This window comes from Monomorium pharaonis, chromosome 6 (assembly GCF_013373865.1).
Source record: "Monomorium pharaonis isolate MP-MQ-018 chromosome 6, ASM1337386v2, whole genome shotgun sequence".
Taxonomy (NCBI): domain Eukaryota; kingdom Metazoa; phylum Arthropoda; class Insecta; order Hymenoptera; family Formicidae; genus Monomorium; species Monomorium pharaonis.
The window spans coordinates 10486228-10506391 of record NC_050472.1 but is presented as its reverse complement, the minus strand read 5'-3'; the positions used below and the strand labels follow the sequence as shown (position 1 = coordinate 10506391).

Sequence of the window (20164 nt, the reverse complement as noted above, 5' to 3'; positions counted from 1 at the left end):
ATAATGTATTTGTGTATACCTACGCCCCAATCAGCAATAAAATGTTTAAAAAATGTTTTTAAAATATTTTAAAATGTTTTGAAAAACATTTTAAAAACGTTTTCAAAAACGTTAAAAATAATGGGATAAGCGCCCTTTTTTTGCGCGCCTTATTTTAATATTAAAATTAATGTTTTTTAAATGTTATAAAGACGTTTTTCTAAAGATTTAAAGAAAATGTTTTTTAAACGTTAAAGAAACATTTTATTAAAATTTGCAGAAAACAATTTTTAAACGTTAAAAAAACGTTTTTTAAGATTTGCAGAAAATGTTTATTAAACGCAAAAAATATGTATTTTAATGTTTGAAAAAATGATTTATAAATCATTAAAAAATATTTTTAAAAACATTTTTAAAATTATTTAAAAAACGTTTTTTTTTTATGTTTTTGAAAACTTTAAACATAATGGGATAAGCGCCCTTTTTCTTATTAAAAAAATGTTTCTTTTAACGTTAAAAAAATTGTTTTTTAAACGTTATAAAAACGTTTTTTTAGATTTGAAGAAAATGTTTTCCAAATATTAAAATAGCACATTGTGCGTCGCGCGCAAGATTTGGTTTTTCCGCTCGTGTGAGGTTTATTGGATGAACCGAAGGCAAGTACATACGATAATCATATGAGCGAAAAAATCATTTTGCGCAAGGCACACACCGTATTTTTTGCGAGAGACGTGCAAAAATTAGATTTTTGCAAATTCAATAGATAAAATATCGCCATTTTTGTGCGCTTATCATAAAAAATGTTTTTTTAACATTTGCAGAAAATTTTTTTGCACTATAAAAAATTTTTTTTTAATTTGTAGAATAAAATGCTTTTTAACTCTATATAGAATAATACATGGTGTGTCATGTGTGAAGAGTGTACCGCGCGGTTTTTCCACGAATGTACAGTTTGCCGTACAATCGAACCGACGCGAGTACGTCAATCACATGATCAGTGGAAAAGACATCTCGTTCAAGATACATATACCGTATTTTTCATAACTAATGCAAAAAAATCGCGATTTAGCGAGCTCGACTGACACGAAAAATCGTTTTTTTTTTGCGTACATGTTACAAAAAAGTTTTTATGTATATATACATATACGTAATGTAAGTGATAAATACTGGTACGCGAAAAAATTTTAAAAATTAAAAACTAAAATAATAATAATTAACATAGACAATTAATATACGTGATATACATATAATAAATGTCAAAAAATTATATTATTAATATAAAAATAATAAAATTTCAAGTTTCTAAATATTCAAACTATACTTACGGTAAAGATACTTGTTAATGCAAATATATGATGTATATTTCATACATATCAAGTTAACACATTTAAAAGTATGTATAATGAAACTTGTGTAATTAAAAAAGAAGTAATTCTTTAACTTATACAAAAAGGAGTGAAATTCCATCAAAAAATCTTAAAAAGGTAAAAAAAATACGCTAAGTACATAAACGCGTGCTTTCCAAAATAAATTTGAGATCAATGCAGTTAACCAAGTAGATTAAAAAAAAGACTTCAAAAAGTTTAATAAGCATCTATTTAAAAATTGTTTAAACAGGCTTGATGATTAAATGACTAAATGATTATCAACTAACGGGATTATAGTGAAGCAAAAACTTGGCGTACCCGGCTCGTTAAAACGCAATGACCCATCAATGTTATACAATATGAAAATTATTTGTACGAATAAAATAATAAAAAAATAATAATCTATGAAAAACTTTACAAAGTTAAAAAAGATATGTCAAGTATATAAACGCATTAAAAAATGGTTCTATTAAAAAATTATTTGAAAAATGGGAATATCAATAATAACATATAATGAAGCAAAAATTGACAAATAGTAAAACAATATCCGAGTCACATTAATTGCATTCTTGTATATATATTTATCAATATCAATAACATAGAGCTTTGGAAATTCAGAAAAAATACGAGTCGGGCACGCCAAGTTTTTGCTTCACTATAATCCCATTGGTTGATTTTAATCATTTAATCATTTAATCATTTAATTATCAAGCCTGTTTAAATAATTTTTAAATAGATGTTTATTGAACTTTTTTAAGTCTTTTTTAAATATACTTAGCTGACTGCATTAATCTCAAATTTATTTTGGAAAGCACGCGTTTATGTACTTGGCGTATCTTTTTTACCTTTTTAAGGTTTTTTGATGTTTAACATTACCTAAGATTAAAAATCTTATAGAAAAAAAAAAATTAGTTCTTTTAAAGAAACGGAAAAATTTTAAGTATTAGGTATATATATTATAATATCCGCGCAAAATTTATTATATTATAATATTTAATATAATAAATTGCGTGTAGAATGAGATGTTTCATTGATGCAATTTATCCATTAGTATTTTTAATTACGTTAATTTAATAACTTACTACTAAGTATTGAATATTTAAAAGGAATGTTATTTAAAAATATAATATATAGTCATGTATAGATTATTAAAACATACAAGTTAGTTTCTTAAGTACAACTAAATACCACATATAGATTATTTCTCAAGACATTATATATGCATATATGTAGAAAATAGATTTTTTAGTAACTAAATTTCAATAAGAGAAAGATTAGTATATTGTGTTTTTCAAATTACTTTACCGATTACGTACATTTTCATTATTTTCGATATGAAAAGTATATAAGATTAACTAAATCTTTATCTCTGTTGTCTCGATCCATATTGATAAATTAATATGGGAAAACTTTTGTTGTTATTAAAAATAAAATAATAATAATATATTACAGTATAATATGTTAAAACTTTCGTTAAATATTCTCTGTTGTATTAAGAAATGTTATATTAACATATGATTAAGAGAACTAGTTGAAAATGCAATAGCTATAATAACATTGTATTATTATAAATCATATTTTTACCAATTACATTTTGTTAAATAGCATAGAAAATACGAATATCTTTTCATAGTGTTGAAACTTGCATTATTTCTAGAAACATCTTTAGTTGTAGACGATATGGTTCGTATTTTATATGTGTAAATTTATAAAATTTTGAGTATTCTTAATATAAGGATTATTTTCTTTATGATGTTGTGTATAAAAATAATGATAATATGCATTGTGTATTATGAAATAATACACTATGTCTTACATAATTATATGTATTGGTTACTTTAAATGTTTTAAAAATGTCATGTCATGTAATGTCATTTTTTAATGTCTTTAAATGTCTTTTAATACTTTTTATGTTTATAAAATATATATATTATTAATTTAACGTTCTTATAACTGCAATAATACATATCATATGTATTAAAAAGTAGGGTACAAGGTGAGAGCAATTGATGCTCATATGACCCGCACGCATGTGGCACTTGCGTGTGCGAGTCATATGAACATCAATTGAGGACGCATCTGTCTAGCACCATGAGTTCACGCCGTGCAAATTATCCGCACGACATGCATACATCGTGAGCTCACATGCTTAGCGAGCATTTTGTTATCTGGGTTTCTACCATAGTAATTTTTTTTTTTTTAGCAACAACCGCCATTTATACGTCAGGTCAGGTACTTCTGGGACTACCCTTGTAATATGGATAGCCATATTATCCGCACTGGCTACTACTACCACCTTCTCCTCTAATAAAATTGCCATTAGATTTTTTATTATGATTTTAGTTTCTTTAGAGATATTTTAACTAAAAGTGAATTTGACAACTAAATTCCAGATAAAACTTAGTAGCGGCGTTTGTGCAGTGAAGTTTGCGTCATGCGGCACGATTCTTTATGTACTTATTTTACCCGCCGTCACCGCGTCGCTTGATCTCGCGTGTCCGCGCGCGACCGGCCAGTCCGACTTATTCAGTTATTCTCGAGTCTTTGCCTCTGTTGGTTGGAAATATTATGTTAAGCTGTGGCTCGGCGGCCTGAATCTTACACAAAAAAGGAAAAATTATAAAAAAGAGGGCTCTCATCACACGACGCAGTGGCCGGATACATATATATATTATAATATTCTATAAATTGTAAGTATAATATGCTAAAAATGCACCTAATAATTTATAATGTAATTTTTCTAATTGATTTGTGTGGGGGCTTGTATGGAGAGAATAAAATTTATTCTCCAAATTTGATTGATTTTATCGTAAAATTTAACATTTTCATTTCAAAGTATTTTTTTAAACATTACGCTACCATATTTTTTCACTGACAATGAGTTATGATAATTTGAAGTGAGTAGTGCATTCTAAGTAATCCTTTAACTTTGTTGAGCAGTGTAAATACCAATTTGACCAATATTGAAAATATAAATATTTTCAATATTTATATCATGGAGGGGAGCTACTAAATATAACTAATATCGATTAAAACCTAATTTATATTAGAATTGATTTGACAGAAATCAAAATTTGTTTTAGAAATAAATGCACTTTAGTCAATTGAAATCTCTCTTTTCTATCAGGATATACACGTAATTAATTGTCACTATAATGTTAAGGAAGTTACCACTACGGAACTGTATGTTAATTTATCTTGTTTGCATGCTGTTTTACAACTTTTCCATTTCGTAATTTTGAATGTTTGTTCTGTACATTAACTGTTCAGCTGTACTGATCGAGTTTTCATACCATACTTATCGTTTACTTATAATTTATACTTATACCTGAATCATACCACTTCACAATAAGTTTGCACATATAGCTCGGACAATTTAAACTACTTTTATTCCACAAATTAATTTATGAAAAAAATAAATTGTCTTTATTAACCCATTTCGGACCAAAATGCCACACTTTCTTCTCAACTTTCAACGCTCCATCTTTTGATGTAATCAACGTAGTAAACATTTTTTTAATATCATTTCCAAACACAAAAAGTCTCCTCTTTCAGATGTCGTCGTCAAAATTGATCTACGACGTCTTTGAAAAAAGTTACAGCTTATTTTTTTGAAAAAAAAGCCAATTCTTTTGTAAATTTTTTTCAAAAATGTCATATTTTGAGCTCAACAACAAATGGCCAGAACATCTCTACTATGGTAGAGAGTGTCATCTGTATCTGCTCTAAAAGACCTCATTGTGATTTTTCCAAAAATTCAATATGGCGACTTCAATATGGCGGCTCAAAGTTCAACAAATTCCAAAAAATCAATATTTCTTAGATTTTTTCGTGGTAATCTCATTTCATGGTGTACACACACACAGATAGATAAACAGACAGACAGACAGACACACACACACACACACACACACACACACACACACACACACACACACACACACACAATACAAATCCGAGCAACCTCCACGCCGGTGTATCTTGGGTGACGCTAATGCCGACGGTAGTGTCTCTGCATCAAAGATTATAAATTCTTAGGACTGACAATGATTTGACAATAATATCGGAATATTTATAATTTTCAAGCCTTTTATATGTGATGTCGATGAATTCTAGTCTTTTAGATTATATTTAATAAGATCAAAATGAAAAAATCTAAAAAATATCGATTTTTTGGAATTTGCTGAAATTTCAAGTCGCCATATTGAAGTTTCAAAAAAACCGCGATGAGATTTTTTAGAGCAGATACAGATGAAACTTTCTACCATAATAGAGATGTTCTGGCCATTTGTTTTCAAACTCAAAATATGGGATTTTTGAAAAAAATTTACGAAAAAATCGGTTCTTTTTTGAAAAAATAAGCTGTAACTTTTTTTTCAAAGACTTCGTAAGTCAATTTTAACGACGGCATCTGAAAGAGGAGGCTTTTTGCTCGAAAATGGTATTCAAAAAATTTTTACTAGGTTGATTACATCAAAAAATAGAGCGTTGAAAGTTGAGAATAAAATGTGGCATTTTGATCCGAAATGGGTTAATACATATACTTTTTTACAGATACATTGTTAGTTATAAAATCAATAGGTATTGGTTATAAAATCAATACATATTGAGTGTAAAAGAAGATTTGGTATTTTTATGTCAACGGAATGTCTTGCCATGGGTTATAGTAGAAGATATATTCATTAATGAAGTAATAAAAAGAATAAGTTTATATATTTGAATTTGCATAATTGAATATTAGTTAAGAAGTTAGACGTTAAATAATAAAAGTTAAGATGGTTCTCCGCTTACAATAAAGTTCAAAATTATAGCCCAGATAACAAATTGTGAGGGTTCACGTCACCCTCACGGTGTGATTATCACACGTGCGTGCAATGCCACAATCATATTGTTCTCACGATGTGATGGCGACACGTGTGTGTGCGTGAAAAGTGGCACTATGCAGTCACGCATGAGAAGGTATATGAGTGATCGAAAAAAGGTTTTACTGTACGATTGTACTTCCTTATGTATGATTGTATTTATCACAGTACAAAGGAAAACATTATTCGTACGGACTCATGTCATCCGCACAGTATGATATTCACACGTGTATGCAACAATGCAATCACGTTGTGTTTATTATGTGACGGGGTAGAAAATGGCACTGAACAGCCATATATGATCGATATATAGGGCTTGCTTTTATATAAAGTTTATATCAAAGCAATTTAGCCAATGATATATATATTTTTTAATAATATTAATAAATCGTTGGCTAGATTAAAAAACCTCATAATTCCATCGGACATCCGATGGAGTTCTAAAATTTGCTAATTTAGCTGACGATATTTATATTTAGATATTTATTACATTCATATTTATTTATTTATATTATACATACATACGCGCGCGCACGGTGTGTGTGTGTGTAAAATGAACATTTTGAACACTTTTGGGATTTTCATAATTTTTTTTCTATTATGCATTTTAATTTTATAAAATTATATTTGATTAATAATTTTTATTGTAATTTAATTTTAATTAGTTTTCTTAGTTTTAGAATATTCATATTTCAATTATTGAATCAGTATATACGTGTCATCGCTTTGAAAATTTTTTACAGTTTACAGTCGAAAAAGAACGTTGCTAAATTGATAAAAAATTAGGAAAAAAATAATAAGTTCCTTTTGACTATTGCAAAAAATTTTCAAAGCGGCACATAATGCATATAAATAATTGAAACATATTTATCCTGAAATTACAAAAACTAATTTAGATAAAATTAAAATTAAAATTATTCATACAATGTAATTAGAATAAAAATAATAAAAAATTTCAAAAATGTTCAAAATTATTATTTAGCTGGTGTGTAAAACCTCAATAAAATAAAAAATACAAACATTTTCAAAATGGTCATAATGTTAAAAGTTTCTTAAATTTTGATATTTTCAGAAAATTTGTAAAATGTGTAAATTTGTAAAGCTTTCAAGAAATATTGAACTTTGTTAATTTTGACATTTTTTTACATTTTACAATCTTTTAATTTTATATACATATAAAATAATCTAAATTTAAAAAAATTAATATTTTTCAATAATTAACTTTATAATTTCTTGAAATTATTTTGTTTATCTGTACTTACAATAAGAGAACGGTCGGGGCTGTTTCTCACCGATTTTGTTGGCCTTGGATATGTTGTAGAGCATCAAAAAAGGAAAAAAAAACCGTATTTTTTATCAGCTTATCTCGAGTTTTAGGGGTTGTTTTAACCTCTAGAAAAAAAAACAAAAATGAAAATTTGACATTTTTAAAAGAATTGAATACATCATTGCAAAGAGTAAAATACTATAAAATTTTTGTATAAAACATTTTTTCATATACCTCATATTTTAGAAAATGTTTGTTAAAAATGAAAAAATACGTTTTTTATAGGCGTTAAAATCCCTAAACCTCGAGATAAGCCGATAAAAAAATACGGGTCTCTGAACTTTTTTGATGCTCTACAATATATCCAATGCCCATCAAAGTCGGTAAGGGATAGCCCCGACCGTTCCCTTGTTAGTTACATAACCTATAAATAAGTATTATATTTATCTTCATTTTATATTTCTTTTTTTGTTTTTAACACAAAGTAATATATATTCAATAAATAATTTAATTCAATTTAATACACATAGTAGAAAAATAATTTGATTTTTAACTCAGCTATTTCCCGTTTCGTTTTAATAAAGATATCACTGGATTAAATATCGTTCACATTATTCTTATTTTTTAATAAGTCTGTAAGAATATATTACATTAGGTGAATATTCAGGAATATTCAAAATAACGCAATGATTAAATTTAACGATCTCTCTCTCTCTCTCTCTCTCTCTCTCTCTCTCTCTCTCTCTCTCTCTCTCTCTCTCTCTCTCTCTCTCTCTCTCTCTCTCTCTCTCTCTCTCTTGTGCAGGTAATCACAAATCAAATGAGTGTACAACAAATGAGAAGAAATGTGTAAATTGTATGTATAAAAACCAAACGTATAACTTGAAGATAAAAGATGACCATGATGCATTGAGCCCGGAATGTCCGACGTTCAAAAGAGTTTTACAAGAGGAAAAGAGAAGGGCCGGCTGGGAGGATGCAAAATAGCAACCACAGAAGGAAGAGGAACATATACTGTATACAAATGCGCAAAGTTTAATGGCACATAAGGACGAGATACACCATCAGATTATGAAAAAATTAAATCCGGCAGTTATTGCATTGTCGGAGTCAAGACTAATTGCGGAAATTGAAGACAGTGAAATAAGTGTACCGGGATACAGTGTGGTTAGATGCGACGCGGAAAATAGAAATACAGGGGGAGTTGCTCTGTATGTAAGAGATGATATCAAGTATGATATAGTAGTATTGAAAAAATTAGAAAGAATTGTGTGGTGCGTTGCAATAGAAGTGAAAGAGAAATTATTTAAAGGAGTGTTAATGGTAATATATCATTCACCGAGTGCGTCACATGGAGAGTTTATAGGATTCTTAGAGGAGATAGTAGAAGAATTAACGATAAAAGAAGAGTGTATAATATTAGGAGACTTTAATATAGATTGTATGACAGACTCTTATTATACAAATAAACTACTAACGACTATGCAAAGTCTAGGTATGAAGCAATATGTGGATAAACCAACGAGAGTTACCGAAAATAGTAAAACAATTATAGATCTAGTTTTTGCGAATAAAGATATAAATGTAGAAGTCAAGTACGAACCTAAGATAACGGATCATGCGTGGATAAAAGTCGTGATAACTACGAACAAGACTGTAAATAAATATAAAGAATTCAGTGGCAGGGATTATAGTAGATATAATGTGGATGAGCTTATTAAGCAAGTGGAGAGTAATTTAGAAAAAGGATATGATTTAGATATTAATGTAAGGGCAAAGAATTTAATTAATAGTATTGTAGATGCGCTAAACATCCTAGCACCTAAGAAAATTTTTAGAATACCGAAAATATGGGAAGGGAAAAAATGGTATTCAAAGGAAATAGAAGAGTTAGCGACTAGAAGAGATGAGGCTTATAGAAAAGCATTATACGATAGCACGGAACAAAACTGGCAACAATTTAAAATAGAAAGAAATGCAGTAGTTAATTTAATTAGAATAAAGAAAAAAGAATATTATGAAAATATGATTGATCATAATAGTAACAATCCCACAACTATGTGGAAATCATTAAAAGAAATTATTAGAGGAGGACCAATAGGCGCAAAAGTTGTAGGAAAAATAGATTTTGAAATATTAGACAATAATATAGAATGTGATATAGCTGATAAATTTAACTTATATTATATACAAAGTATTAAAGACATAATAAAATCTATAGATAAGAATTATACAACAAGCACAAATAAGAGAACTATTTATTGTATTGAAAAGAAGGGAGAGCTAAAAAAATTTGAGTCAATTACGACAGAACAAGTAAAAATAATTATTAGGGAATTACCAAAAAAGAAAGGCACAGAAGAAGGAATAACTAGCGATATATTAAAAACGGTGTCTTGTGTCATTGGAGAGGAATATTGTGATATAATAAATAAGTCATTGAGTGAGGGTTGTTTTTTGAAAGAGTGGAAAACATCCACGATAATTCCAATACCAAAAGTAGAGAAACCTAAGAAGGCAAGTAATTATAGGCCTATTAATATATTACCAATATATGAAAAAGTACTAGAGATAATAGTTAAAAAGCAAATTGAGGTCTACCTAGAAAGTAATAATATCATAACGGAACATCAGTCGGGCTTCAGAAAAAATTATTCGTGTGAAACAGCAATTCAAACAGTTATAGATGAATGGAAATTGATTATTAGTGAGAGACAAATAGTAGGAGTTATTTTTGTAGATCTTAAACGAGCTTTCGAGACAATTGATAGAGAAAGATTATTAGAGAAATTATACCAGTATGGTATTACAGGAACAGTTCTAGAATGGTTTAGGTCGTACTTAAAAGATAGAATGCAACAAGTTCAATTTAATGATAGATGGTCTAAAATAATGACTACGGAATACGGAGTGCCACAGGGTTCGGTATTGGGCCCATTGTTGTTTATAATATATATGAATGATATTGTTAACGTTTGCTCGGATATGTGTAATATAAAAATGTTTGCGGACGATACCTTAATATATGTAACAGGTGAGAGTAGTGCGGAAGTAGAGAGGAAATTGAATATTGCATTTAACGTAGTGGAGGAATGGATGAATATTAATAAACTGAAGATGAATTCGGGGAAAACAAAATATATGTTAGTTAGAGGGATAAGAAAAGAATTGAGAGGCAATACTACTGTGAGATGTTTGGATGGAAATGAGATTGAGCGTGTAGAAGTAATAAAGTACTTGGGTATAATTATAGATGATAGACTTAAATTTAGCGGTCACTGTGATTACATGCTAAAGAAAATAGGGAAGAAGATAAGTTTTTTAAATAGAATAGGGAACTTTATCTCGGCTTACACTAGATGTACGATATACAAGACAATAATAGCACCTCACTTTGAGTATTGTGCGACGCTACTATTAGATATGGGAGATACACAGTTAAGTAGGCTCCAAAAAGCGCAAAATAGAGCTATGAGAGTCATATTGCAATGTGACAGACGTACCAAAGTTAAATGTATGCACCAAGCGTTGCAATTTATGACCATAAGACAAAGGCTGTATTACAACACGTGCATATTTATTTTTAAGATTTTAAATAATATGATGTCGGAGCAATTTAGTAATAGACTTAGGGCGGGTTTATCAATGCTCAGCTAAGTTAAATTTGACTAATAGTTAAATACTAACTGTAAGCTATGTGTTTATCAAAGCGGAATAACTAACAGTTACGCATAAACTGTTGTTACAAACACTTTAACCAACAGTTTATGCGTAACTGTTAGTTATTCCGCTTTGATAAACACATAGCTTACAGTTAGTATTTAACTATTAGTCAAATTTAACTTAGCTGAGCATTGATAAATCCGCCCTTAGAATAGTAGAGGGTGAACGCGAAACTAGGCAGACAGGGGATATTGTTATTGAATTTCGAAAAACAAGAAGCGCGCAAAAAAGTTTATTTTATGAGGGTGTGTTAATGTATAACGCATTACCACCCGAAGTTAAACATTGCAATCGTTTAGAAATGTTTAAACGAATGCTAAAAGAGTTTGTTTTTAATGATGTAACATAAAATTGTATATGTATGTATTGAAAATAGCTGAGAAAGCTAATAAAAGATCAATCAATCAATCAAATCTCTCTCTCTCTCTCTCTCTCTCTCTCTCTCTCTCTCTCTCTCTCTCTCTCTCTCTCTCTCTCTCTCTCTCTCTCTCCTCTCTCTCTCCTCTCTCTCTCTCTCTCTCTCTCTCTCTCTCTCTCATCTCTACCTCTCCTCTCTCTCTACCCTCCTCCCTCTCTCTACCATCTCTCTACCTCTCTCTCTCTCTCTACCTCTCTTTCGCTCGCTCGTTCAAATAATGTTTATTATTTTTATTATTTTATTATTTAACACTCAAAGCTCATATTGCTCACACGCGTGAGTGCCGCATGTATGCGAGCGATATGAGTCTCAGTTAGAACACTCACATGAAGCTCCTATCGCCCGCACGCGTGCGGCACTCACGTGTGCCAGCGATATGAGTCTCAAAGGAGGACGCATCTGCATGGTGCTGTGCAGTTACACTGTGACGATTATTAAGCACGCGTGCAAGTACTGTGCAGTCACTGTGCAGACATTTTGTTATCTGGGAGCGAACTTCAACATGCATTTCCGTGCAGGCCTTTCTCTCCCCTTGCAAAGAAATTTTTTGTAGCAATTGTCACACACAAAAGTAACATCAGCGTGTACATATATACAAACACTAACATGATCGGACGGATGGAAAGCGCTGGCAATGTCGTACTCTTGTAACGTGTGGTGAGAGCTGCGCAGACGCACAAATCGCGTAATCTGTCAGCAATATGTTTCAAATATGTGCTTTAAATAGCAGATTCGCGAAAAAAAAAACTGCTTGACAGAAATGCTTTCGCTTTTGTCAGCGCACAACGTTGTCAAGTCTCCGCAATGGACATGTTTCTCGCGAGCGTTGAGGATTTCATTATATCATGAACTGTTATCTCTTGTAACTCGAAAATGGCACTGCTAGAAGTCTCTATTTTTTAGTATAAAATTCCGACTATAGCTTTTTACGTTATATTAGTTTTTCAAAAAAATTTTAAGAAGCGTTTAAAAGATATTGACAAAAATAACAGTCTTGCGATGATTTGACTGAAAGATTAGGTATAAGAGTCACAAACTTTGACGTCAAATATTTTAAAAACGAGATGGTAGAAGTCCCTAAAAGTTCATGAGTGCATGCATCGTAGTGTTCGGGATTTGATTTTCCCTTTCAAATTTACCGTCCCTTGAATTCGTCGCGCTTGCTGATGGCATGCTCAAAGCATGTCAATAAGATTTAGCGGACGAGCGGGGACACAATAATATCACGCCGGCCGTCTCGAACCGCAGTTGCTGAGCTTCATGCTCTTCGGTGGAGGACCGCGTGATCCTCTCGATGGAGGATCGCGTGGTCCTCCGCATATCAGCTGCGTGAGTGATCGCCACGCACTGTAAGCGTTTTGATCGGATGGTGTGGAGGCGCCCGACTTCCCGGAGCAATCCTCCGCAGCCAGTCTTGCGCTTGCTACCGCCCGCCAAGATCATTCTTCGCGCTTCGCGCAATTCTTTCAAGTTCCAAGCATTTACGATCCCGCGTTGTTTCTCTCTATATCGGGATCGCGAGTGACTATTTGCTGTGCGTCGAAACACATTGAAGTTCGCTTTTTCCATTAATCAATTATATGTTGTTATATTTTGCGCTTAATCGCGGACTGAGAGATCAAGCCGAGATATCGCCGGTACGACCATCCCATTAACCGGCTGACGACTTCGCGTTCGTGATTGCACGGCTGCCGCGCGACAAGATATCCGTCGATCGCGATCTCAAGATTTCCATCGCGAGAGCGTGCATCTCCACGCTAAACAAGATTTCCGACGCGCCTTTCTCTTCGGCAGCCTATCATCGTGCAAGAAAGATTTCCGATTGCTTACATCTCGTCGTCTTCGCATATGTCCGGATCTCACTCTCAGTTCCGCGCGCGCGCGCACTCTTTGTATTTGTCAAAGTGAGAAGTGAAACATACAATAAAGTTCTGTAAAGTTTTGACATGTAAGTGCGTCTTTTCTGATCCACCTCATCTAATCTCATCCTCTAGTGAATTTTCGAAGTCACACGACACGCACTCCGCGCTTAGTGCTGGGCGGTTCCGGCCTTCGCGCCGACATTCTCATACCACGGCGCTATCGCAATCATTTACTGGTCCTTCAAGCCGGATCGTGAGTGTGTGTTTAGTGCTATTTGAAATTGATGAGGTGCAACTCGCGCTCACATCATGTCGGAGATACTCTCCAATCAGTTGGTGCTGCAGCACTCGATCCAGAGAGCGCTGGATAACTTTAAAAGGCTTGGCAAAGGAAATCTGACGGCGGCAAAGATTTGCTCACGAATCGCTACTCTCAAGGACAATTGGCGCCCGTATCGAGAAAACCATGGGACTCTCCTGCAATCAATCCCGGATTCCACCCAGGCTTCTATAGAATATTTCGCCAAAGGTCACTTTAACAAGACTGAGGAGGCGTACAACCTGGGGTTGGACTACATGACGGAGTGCTTGAAGGAGCTCGAGCCGGTCGTGAGTCACAACCAATCAATCGAGAGCACACATTTTACAACATCTTCTGACGCGTCCGCGCTGTCTATCTTAAATTTGCCGACCATTCGATTGCCACCGTTCGACATCCTTATTAAGTTGGACCCCCCACCATCGCAAATCAAGTTCGCACTAAGTCAAAAATTTAGTGCTATTTAAATGCTAATTTAGTACCCTAGTCCGAATTTTGGTGCTCAAATTATTTAGCAGGAAACTGCTTTAAAAAGGGGGGAGTGTAACTTAATGGCAAGCTGGACTCCCCCCCCAGATAAAAAAATAAATATAGCGTGGTCGTATAAAAAAAACAACTACACAGAAAATTTAGTGCTAATTTGGTGCTCCAAAATAGCGCAGAATTTTTCGCTAAAATGTCATTATTTAAAAATACTAATAAATAATTAATCGGCAAACGCGCGCGCCGCGCTCTAAAGTCCGTTTTCTCATAAAAAAATTTGGTGCTCGCAAGATTATTATACTAAAATATTCCTCAGACATCGTACTATCAAAAAACACAAAGATCCGATTTTGGTGCTAACTGCATAATGCTGAAATTAATTTGTTTATCCCGCGAGCGCGCTCGACACGCTCTAAAGTGCGTCAGCTGACGAGGGAAATCGATATATTGATTTTTCTGAATAAAGCTCGCGTTCACACACGCGAGCTCGCACGTAACAATATGTTAAAGATTTTTGCTTGGGATATTTCTCTGTTTCGCTGCTGCGGAGAAACATTAAAGTTGAACAACTGATAAACGTGTAAGGCTACCGATTTCTTTGTGATGCCGCTGCCCCTTTTTGGCGCGACGTCGCGACGCGTCGGCTAGATGCAACGGAATTACGGCGGTGAAAACGAAAGAATAGCTAATTTTTTCGTTGGCTTCTCTTTTGTAAAATCTGTAAGTAGGCGGAGTTATAAGGATATAAGGACCATTTGCGATAGTCCTTCTTTCTCAGTTTGGTGTTGGACTCTGTAGCGTGTATTTCGTTCTTCCAGTTCGAAAATGATGAACCCGTCAACAAGTAATACGACAGGTAATATATGTCATGTATTAATAATGGTATTTCTCTCTCTCTAGCAGCTCTCTCGTCTCGTCTCTCTCAGCTATCTATCTCTAGGGGTCATCTCTAGCTGAGGCTCTCTCTCTCGCTCGAGCTAGCTCAAGAGGAGCGAGAGATTCAGAGTTCTCAATTCTGCGACCGATGCCACCCTCCACAAGATCCGAGGAACGATCCCTAACCGAACTCCCTCTCCCCATCCATTCTCCACCTCCCCCTCCCTCTCCTCTCCCTTTCCCTATCCCTCTCTCCCTCCTCTCCCTCCCTCCCTCCCTCCATCCCTCCCTCTTCCTCTCCCTCTCCCTCTCCCTCTCCCTCTACCTCTCCCTCTCCCCCCTCTCCCCCCTCTTTCTCTTTCTCTACGCGCGCGCGCGCGTGCGTGTGTGTGTGTGTGTGTTTCTCTCTCTTCCCTCTCTTTCTCACTGTTGATTTAATTAATTATTGAATACGTAAATACCGTGCATAAAAATATTAATAAAAATTCGAATGTAATTTTGAGCAATGAGCCAAATCGGATTTTGTATTTTGAAATTAATATAACCGTTTATTCAGATTTTAATATTATAAGAAACGTTTTGATCTACTTCAGACCATTCTCAATGCTATGTGTACAAAATAGCTAAAAGTAAATGTTAATATGATTAAGGATGTATATTAAAATTTCTTGGAAAGTTTTTTATTGTGAATAAGAAAAATCATTTTTCATAAGAAAATCATTTTTTTATTCTGATTGATGTCAACTTTTAGTTATATTAATTTCAACATTAAAAATCCGGTTTGGCTTGTAGCCTACAATTACATTTAAATTTTGATATAATTTGAGTTTTATTATCTTATTATTATTATTAGAATTTTAATATTAAATTAACGTGTACAAATAGACAGCAATTTAATTTTTGTTTCTCATTGTTTTTGCCTTATTATGTCTATAAGGAGTAAATTAATTAAAATGCATGATATTAAAATTCGATTTATAGAGCCAATGAATAAAAAAATTTGCATTCTGTTCGATTTTTGCACATTTCTTTTTGTATTGAATATTTTTTGCTTTTGACTAGATTAAATTATAATTTGGTTCTACTACACAATAAATGTAAAAATAACAGCATCATTACTGTAGAGAAGATTGTTAACACATATCTTGATAGCATACATTATATTATATATTATATAATTTGTGGACATGTGTCATATGCGCGTAAATGTGTGCGTAACGTTATGCGCATCATATCACAAGCGCGCGTGTGTGTGCATTTATATGATATATTAAATATAATGTGGGCAAACGGAACCATGTAAATAAACAAATTAGCTAATTATTAAATTATAATTTTAATTTCGTCAAAGACATTAATAAAAATATTAGTTAATATTAGTTAATATAATTATTATATAAAATATTGGATTTTACTTAATAGATTTTACATGGATAAAAAATTTATTTAAAAAATTGTTTAATAATTTCTTTGCATTTCTACATTTTATTTGAATTGCTTTATATTGTAGGCGTTTTAAAAAGACGTCCTGGTAGAGCCGCATTAAAGCGCTCTCGACAGAAGTGTAAAGATAGGCGTAAAAAGAGACAACTTTTAGGTCAAAGAAAACTATGTCGACGTGGTGTGCAGCAATCACAAACGTCAGGGCAACAAGAGTCAGGGCAGCAGCAAGAGTCAGAGCAGCAGCAAGAGTCAGGGCAACAGCAAGAATTAGGACAAGAGTCAGAGCAACAGCAAGCACAACAGCAGCAACAATTACAAAATGTAATAATATTATATATATATATATTCTTTTTAATATTAATAGGTAATTCAAAGGTAGTTAAAAAATTTTTTAATTTTTGATTCTTTTTTTTCTAATTTGAATAACTATTGTATGCAACAACAGCAGCAATCTTCACAACAGTCACAGCAGCGCATTATGGAAATACGCAATCAAATGATGATATTAAGACGGGAGCTTCAGCAGGAGCAGCAAAATGCAGGAAGTCCTTCTAATTATTATCGTGGACGCGGTGGTGGTCGTATTTATATTCGTGGCCGCGGTCGCGGTCGTGATCGTGGCGATACAATTATTATTTATCAAAAGGAGGCCAGTTTTTATTTTTAAACACTTATTTTTATGTAACAATTTATAAAATTAAAATTATTAAAATTTAACAATTTATAAAAATAAAATTATTATAATGTAATTGTATGTTTTTTATAAACATTTTAAAGTTTAGAGTAAAATTGTAAAAGCTGTTTCGTAAAAAGAAAAATATAATATATGAAACTTTTTACAAAAGATACAAACTAATATTTTTTAGAGCAAGAGATAGCCATATATTTTTATTCCCGTTATATATACTTGTAAAATTTTTTAGTTTTTTAGTTTTTTGTTTATACTTTCCTAATTTATTCTTGAAAATATGACTTAATAATTTGAGCTTATGTTAGACGGTCTATCATTTGTGGAAATTCATAGTATTATGATATTAATTAATAGGAAAGATAATAAAAAGGTATAAATATACACATTTATTTTATTTATTTGTATACTTTATTTTTCTTTTATACATTACAGAGTAAGCAAGTAAATTAATATGGCAGTTCCACGCTCCTATACAGTTATGCGCGAACGCTCAGTTATATATAAAAATATCTCTTGAAAATTGCTGATCACTGTGCAAATTATATAAATAATATAGATACACGTTATTTATATATTTAATAGAGAAATTATATATCAAATAATATCAAATATGACATAATATGCAAATAATTATATGCTCATTATATAAATTATAAATGTTGTTATAAATTGAAATTAATTTTTTAATATAAAAAGACTATTTATTATAAAATATTAAAATATATGTATAAAAATATTTACACTCGTAAAAATTATATTGCATACTACACTTACTTATATAAATAATTTTATATCAATAAAAACATGAAATATAAACGTGAAATATATAATTTAATAAATATATCATTTGAAAACTATATAAATAAATTTATAAAACACAATGATTTAGCCCTTTTCATTGAGAATATTTTCAATTATAAATGTTACTATAGGTTTTCTTATCCTGTCCAGATAATTATGATTGCATAGTAACTATTGCAGTTCACAATATGAATTTCACTTGTAAATATTACGCGAATGCTAATTCAACAAATAACCTTACAGAAACGTAATACTGGCAGTATTAAATTTGCCAGTAATTATTTTGAGTATTAAAAAAACACTGTTTTTAGTGTTAGCAACGATCCAAAAAACATTTTCGAAATCTGACTTAACTTTGTGATTTGAAGCTTGCTCTCTTTCCTTGGGACAAATATTATCTTCCCGAGAAGAAAAACTTAACGGAGCTTTTCTCCTGCTAGCGAGGCTTTTCGGCGGGCCTATATTAAGAAGAGCGCGGGTCGATAGTGTAAGATATTCACCCGAGGGCCCAAGAGAGGGCGTTACCGGCCCTGATAGCTGTGGCTGCTCCAGAGCGAAGGATGCTGCGCCTGTCAAAGCGGAGATGACGTAGAGTGACGGAAGAGAAGATTCGAGAAGCCAACGAGATTACGGAGCAGGATCCGGATCTCGGTGAACGCGCGAAAAGCAATCACTCTCGTTCGGGCGGTACAATAGATCGGACGTCAGTCCCGCGTGCGTGCGACCTAAAATAAAATAGAACTTGTAATACACATAGTGCAAATATACGTCGATTTATTTGTTATCCTCAATCTAGTGTCGTTTCTTGATTTCCCTGCCTTCGCCTCATCGAGCGGATTTATTACAGCCTACGTGTGAATGCGGCCAGGGACCGGTTAAGGGCACGTGTGCGCAGCGTGCTCCCGAGCCGGTGACACGGAGGAACGATCGAGCAATTCGGGCGAGCGGAGCCGGCCCGCCGCTGGAATCGAGTTGGAGTCGGGCGATACGCGGAACAGAGATTCGGAATCCTTTCCCCGCCAGGATTTCCACTAAGGACGCGGATCCTTGTAGTGAATAGAATTAAGAAAGAGAAAGAGAAAAATTCAAAGTCAGAACGGTCTTTCAAATTCAGAAGTGGGATACGGGACGCGCGAGCCGAGGGATCGAGCTGTGCCGTCGAAGTGAGAAGGATAAACGGAAACACCGGTCGCGCCGAGCAAAGAGCTACCGCGCCGGGTCCGGAATAAGAATAAAGCGTGCGAGCGATCCGCGGAGAAGAAACGCGAGCAACGTTCGGAACGCAACCCCGCGGCTCCAACGCCGCGCGAGGCAAACGGAGCGCGAGAAATAGCGAGAACACGAAGTGAGAGTGTGAGTGAGAAACAGAGAAATAAAAACATCGTCATGGCCACGAGATCCCGCTCGACGAAGGATTGGCTGAAAGCCATGCCGGTAGAACAACTGCAGAAGGAAGCACAGAGCTATGGGCTAGAAGTTGCCGCCGAAAAAGGGGCACTGGTCGAAGTTATCCTAGCTCACCTAGGAAAGAATGGCCCGATGGACCTGCCGAAGGAAGCACGAGGCACGTCAAAAGAGGTCACGGAACTTAGGAAGGGTCGAACGGCATCGAGTTCGTCCAACCCAGAGGAGGCTCCCCTGACTGTAGGGACCTCGCAGCAGGCGCTGAGCACGATAATGAATAGCGTAACGAGACAACAGCAGGAGATGTTGAAACAACAACAGGAGATGCTGCGGCAACAGCAGCAGTTTCAACTACAACAGCAGAACCAATTCTGCGAGGCGATGCAGAGATGTGCGGTCAGCAGCGGAAGGATCGACACGGCAGGAGACGCGACGCCGGAAAGATCGAGAACAGAAAGGGGCTCCCCGGAGCCCCTAGCACTGAGTACGGCGACGTTGTCCATAGGCAGCGTTCCGCCCACGGGCCAAGCCGCAAGTCCGATGGGAGGTAACGCGGTAAAGTGGCTGGCTACCCTGTTGCCCGAATTCAGTGGCTCGGAGGACGAGAACGTCAACGTCTGGATTCGGAGAGTGGATAAGGCCGCGCTGGTGCACGGAGCGACGGACGGA

General features: G+C 33.9%; 3 protein-coding genes across 6 annotated transcripts in view; all 3 read left to right on the top strand.

Moving 5' to 3' along the window:
* Window positions 1-3317: 3317 nt before the first annotated feature.
* LOC105831393 overlaps window positions 3318-20164 on the top strand; it is a 51848-nt gene continuing 35001 nt past the window's right edge. The window contains exon 1 of one of the 3 annotated variants that reach the window (XM_036288165.1): window positions 3318-4036. The gene's annotated coding sequence lies outside the window, so the exon portion shown is untranslated. Of the gene's footprint in view, window positions 4037-13959; window positions 14088-20164 lie in introns of those variants that run through there. The other 2 variants (XM_036288163.1, XM_036288164.1) reach the window with 2 other exon arrangements.
* On the top strand, window positions 10575-11560 carry LOC118645991. The gene is made up of 2 exons (XM_036288166.1): window positions 10575-11107; window positions 11349-11560. The coding sequence occupies exons 1-2, from the start codon at window positions 10593-10595 to the stop codon at window positions 11545-11547; spliced, it is 714 nt and encodes a 237-aa protein (XP_036144059.1). The 5' UTR covers window positions 10575-10592; the 3' UTR covers window positions 11548-11560.
* Window positions 14735-17297, top strand: LOC118645992 (TNF receptor-associated factor family protein DDB_G0272348-like). 2 transcript variants are annotated; one of them, XM_036288169.1, is made up of 4 exons: window positions 14735-15000; window positions 15099-15136; window positions 16754-16920; window positions 17045-17297. In XM_036288169.1, the coding sequence occupies exons 2-4, from the start codon at window positions 15106-15108 to the stop codon at window positions 17264-17266; spliced, it is 420 nt and encodes a 139-aa protein (XP_036144062.1). In that variant the 5' UTR covers window positions 14735-15000; window positions 15099-15105; the 3' UTR covers window positions 17267-17297. The 2 variants fall into 2 exon arrangements, with proteins under 2 accessions (XP_036144062.1, XP_036144061.1); XM_036288168.1 differs by having other exon boundaries at window positions 14735-15136.

Excerpts from the sequence above, each read along its gene's own strand:
- LOC118645992 (XM_036288169.1), top strand. The coding sequence starts at position 15,106 with ATGATGAACCCGTCAACAAGTAATACGACAG. Across the intron at positions 15,137-16,753 it reads GTCAACAAGTAATACGACAG|GTCAAAGAAAACTATGTCGA; the intron begins GTAATATATGTC and ends GACAACTTTTAG. Across the intron at positions 16,921-17,044 it reads AGCAGCAACAATTACAAAAT|CAGCAATCTTCACAACAGTC; the intron begins GTAATAATATTA and ends ATGCAACAACAG.
- LOC118645991 (XM_036288166.1), top strand. The coding sequence starts at position 10,593 with ATGAATTCGGGGAAAACAAAATATATGTTAGTTAGAGGGATAAGAAAA. Across the intron at positions 11,108-11,348 it reads CAATTTAGTAATAGACTTAG|AATAGTAGAGGGTGAACGCG; the intron begins GGCGGGTTTATC and ends ATCCGCCCTTAG.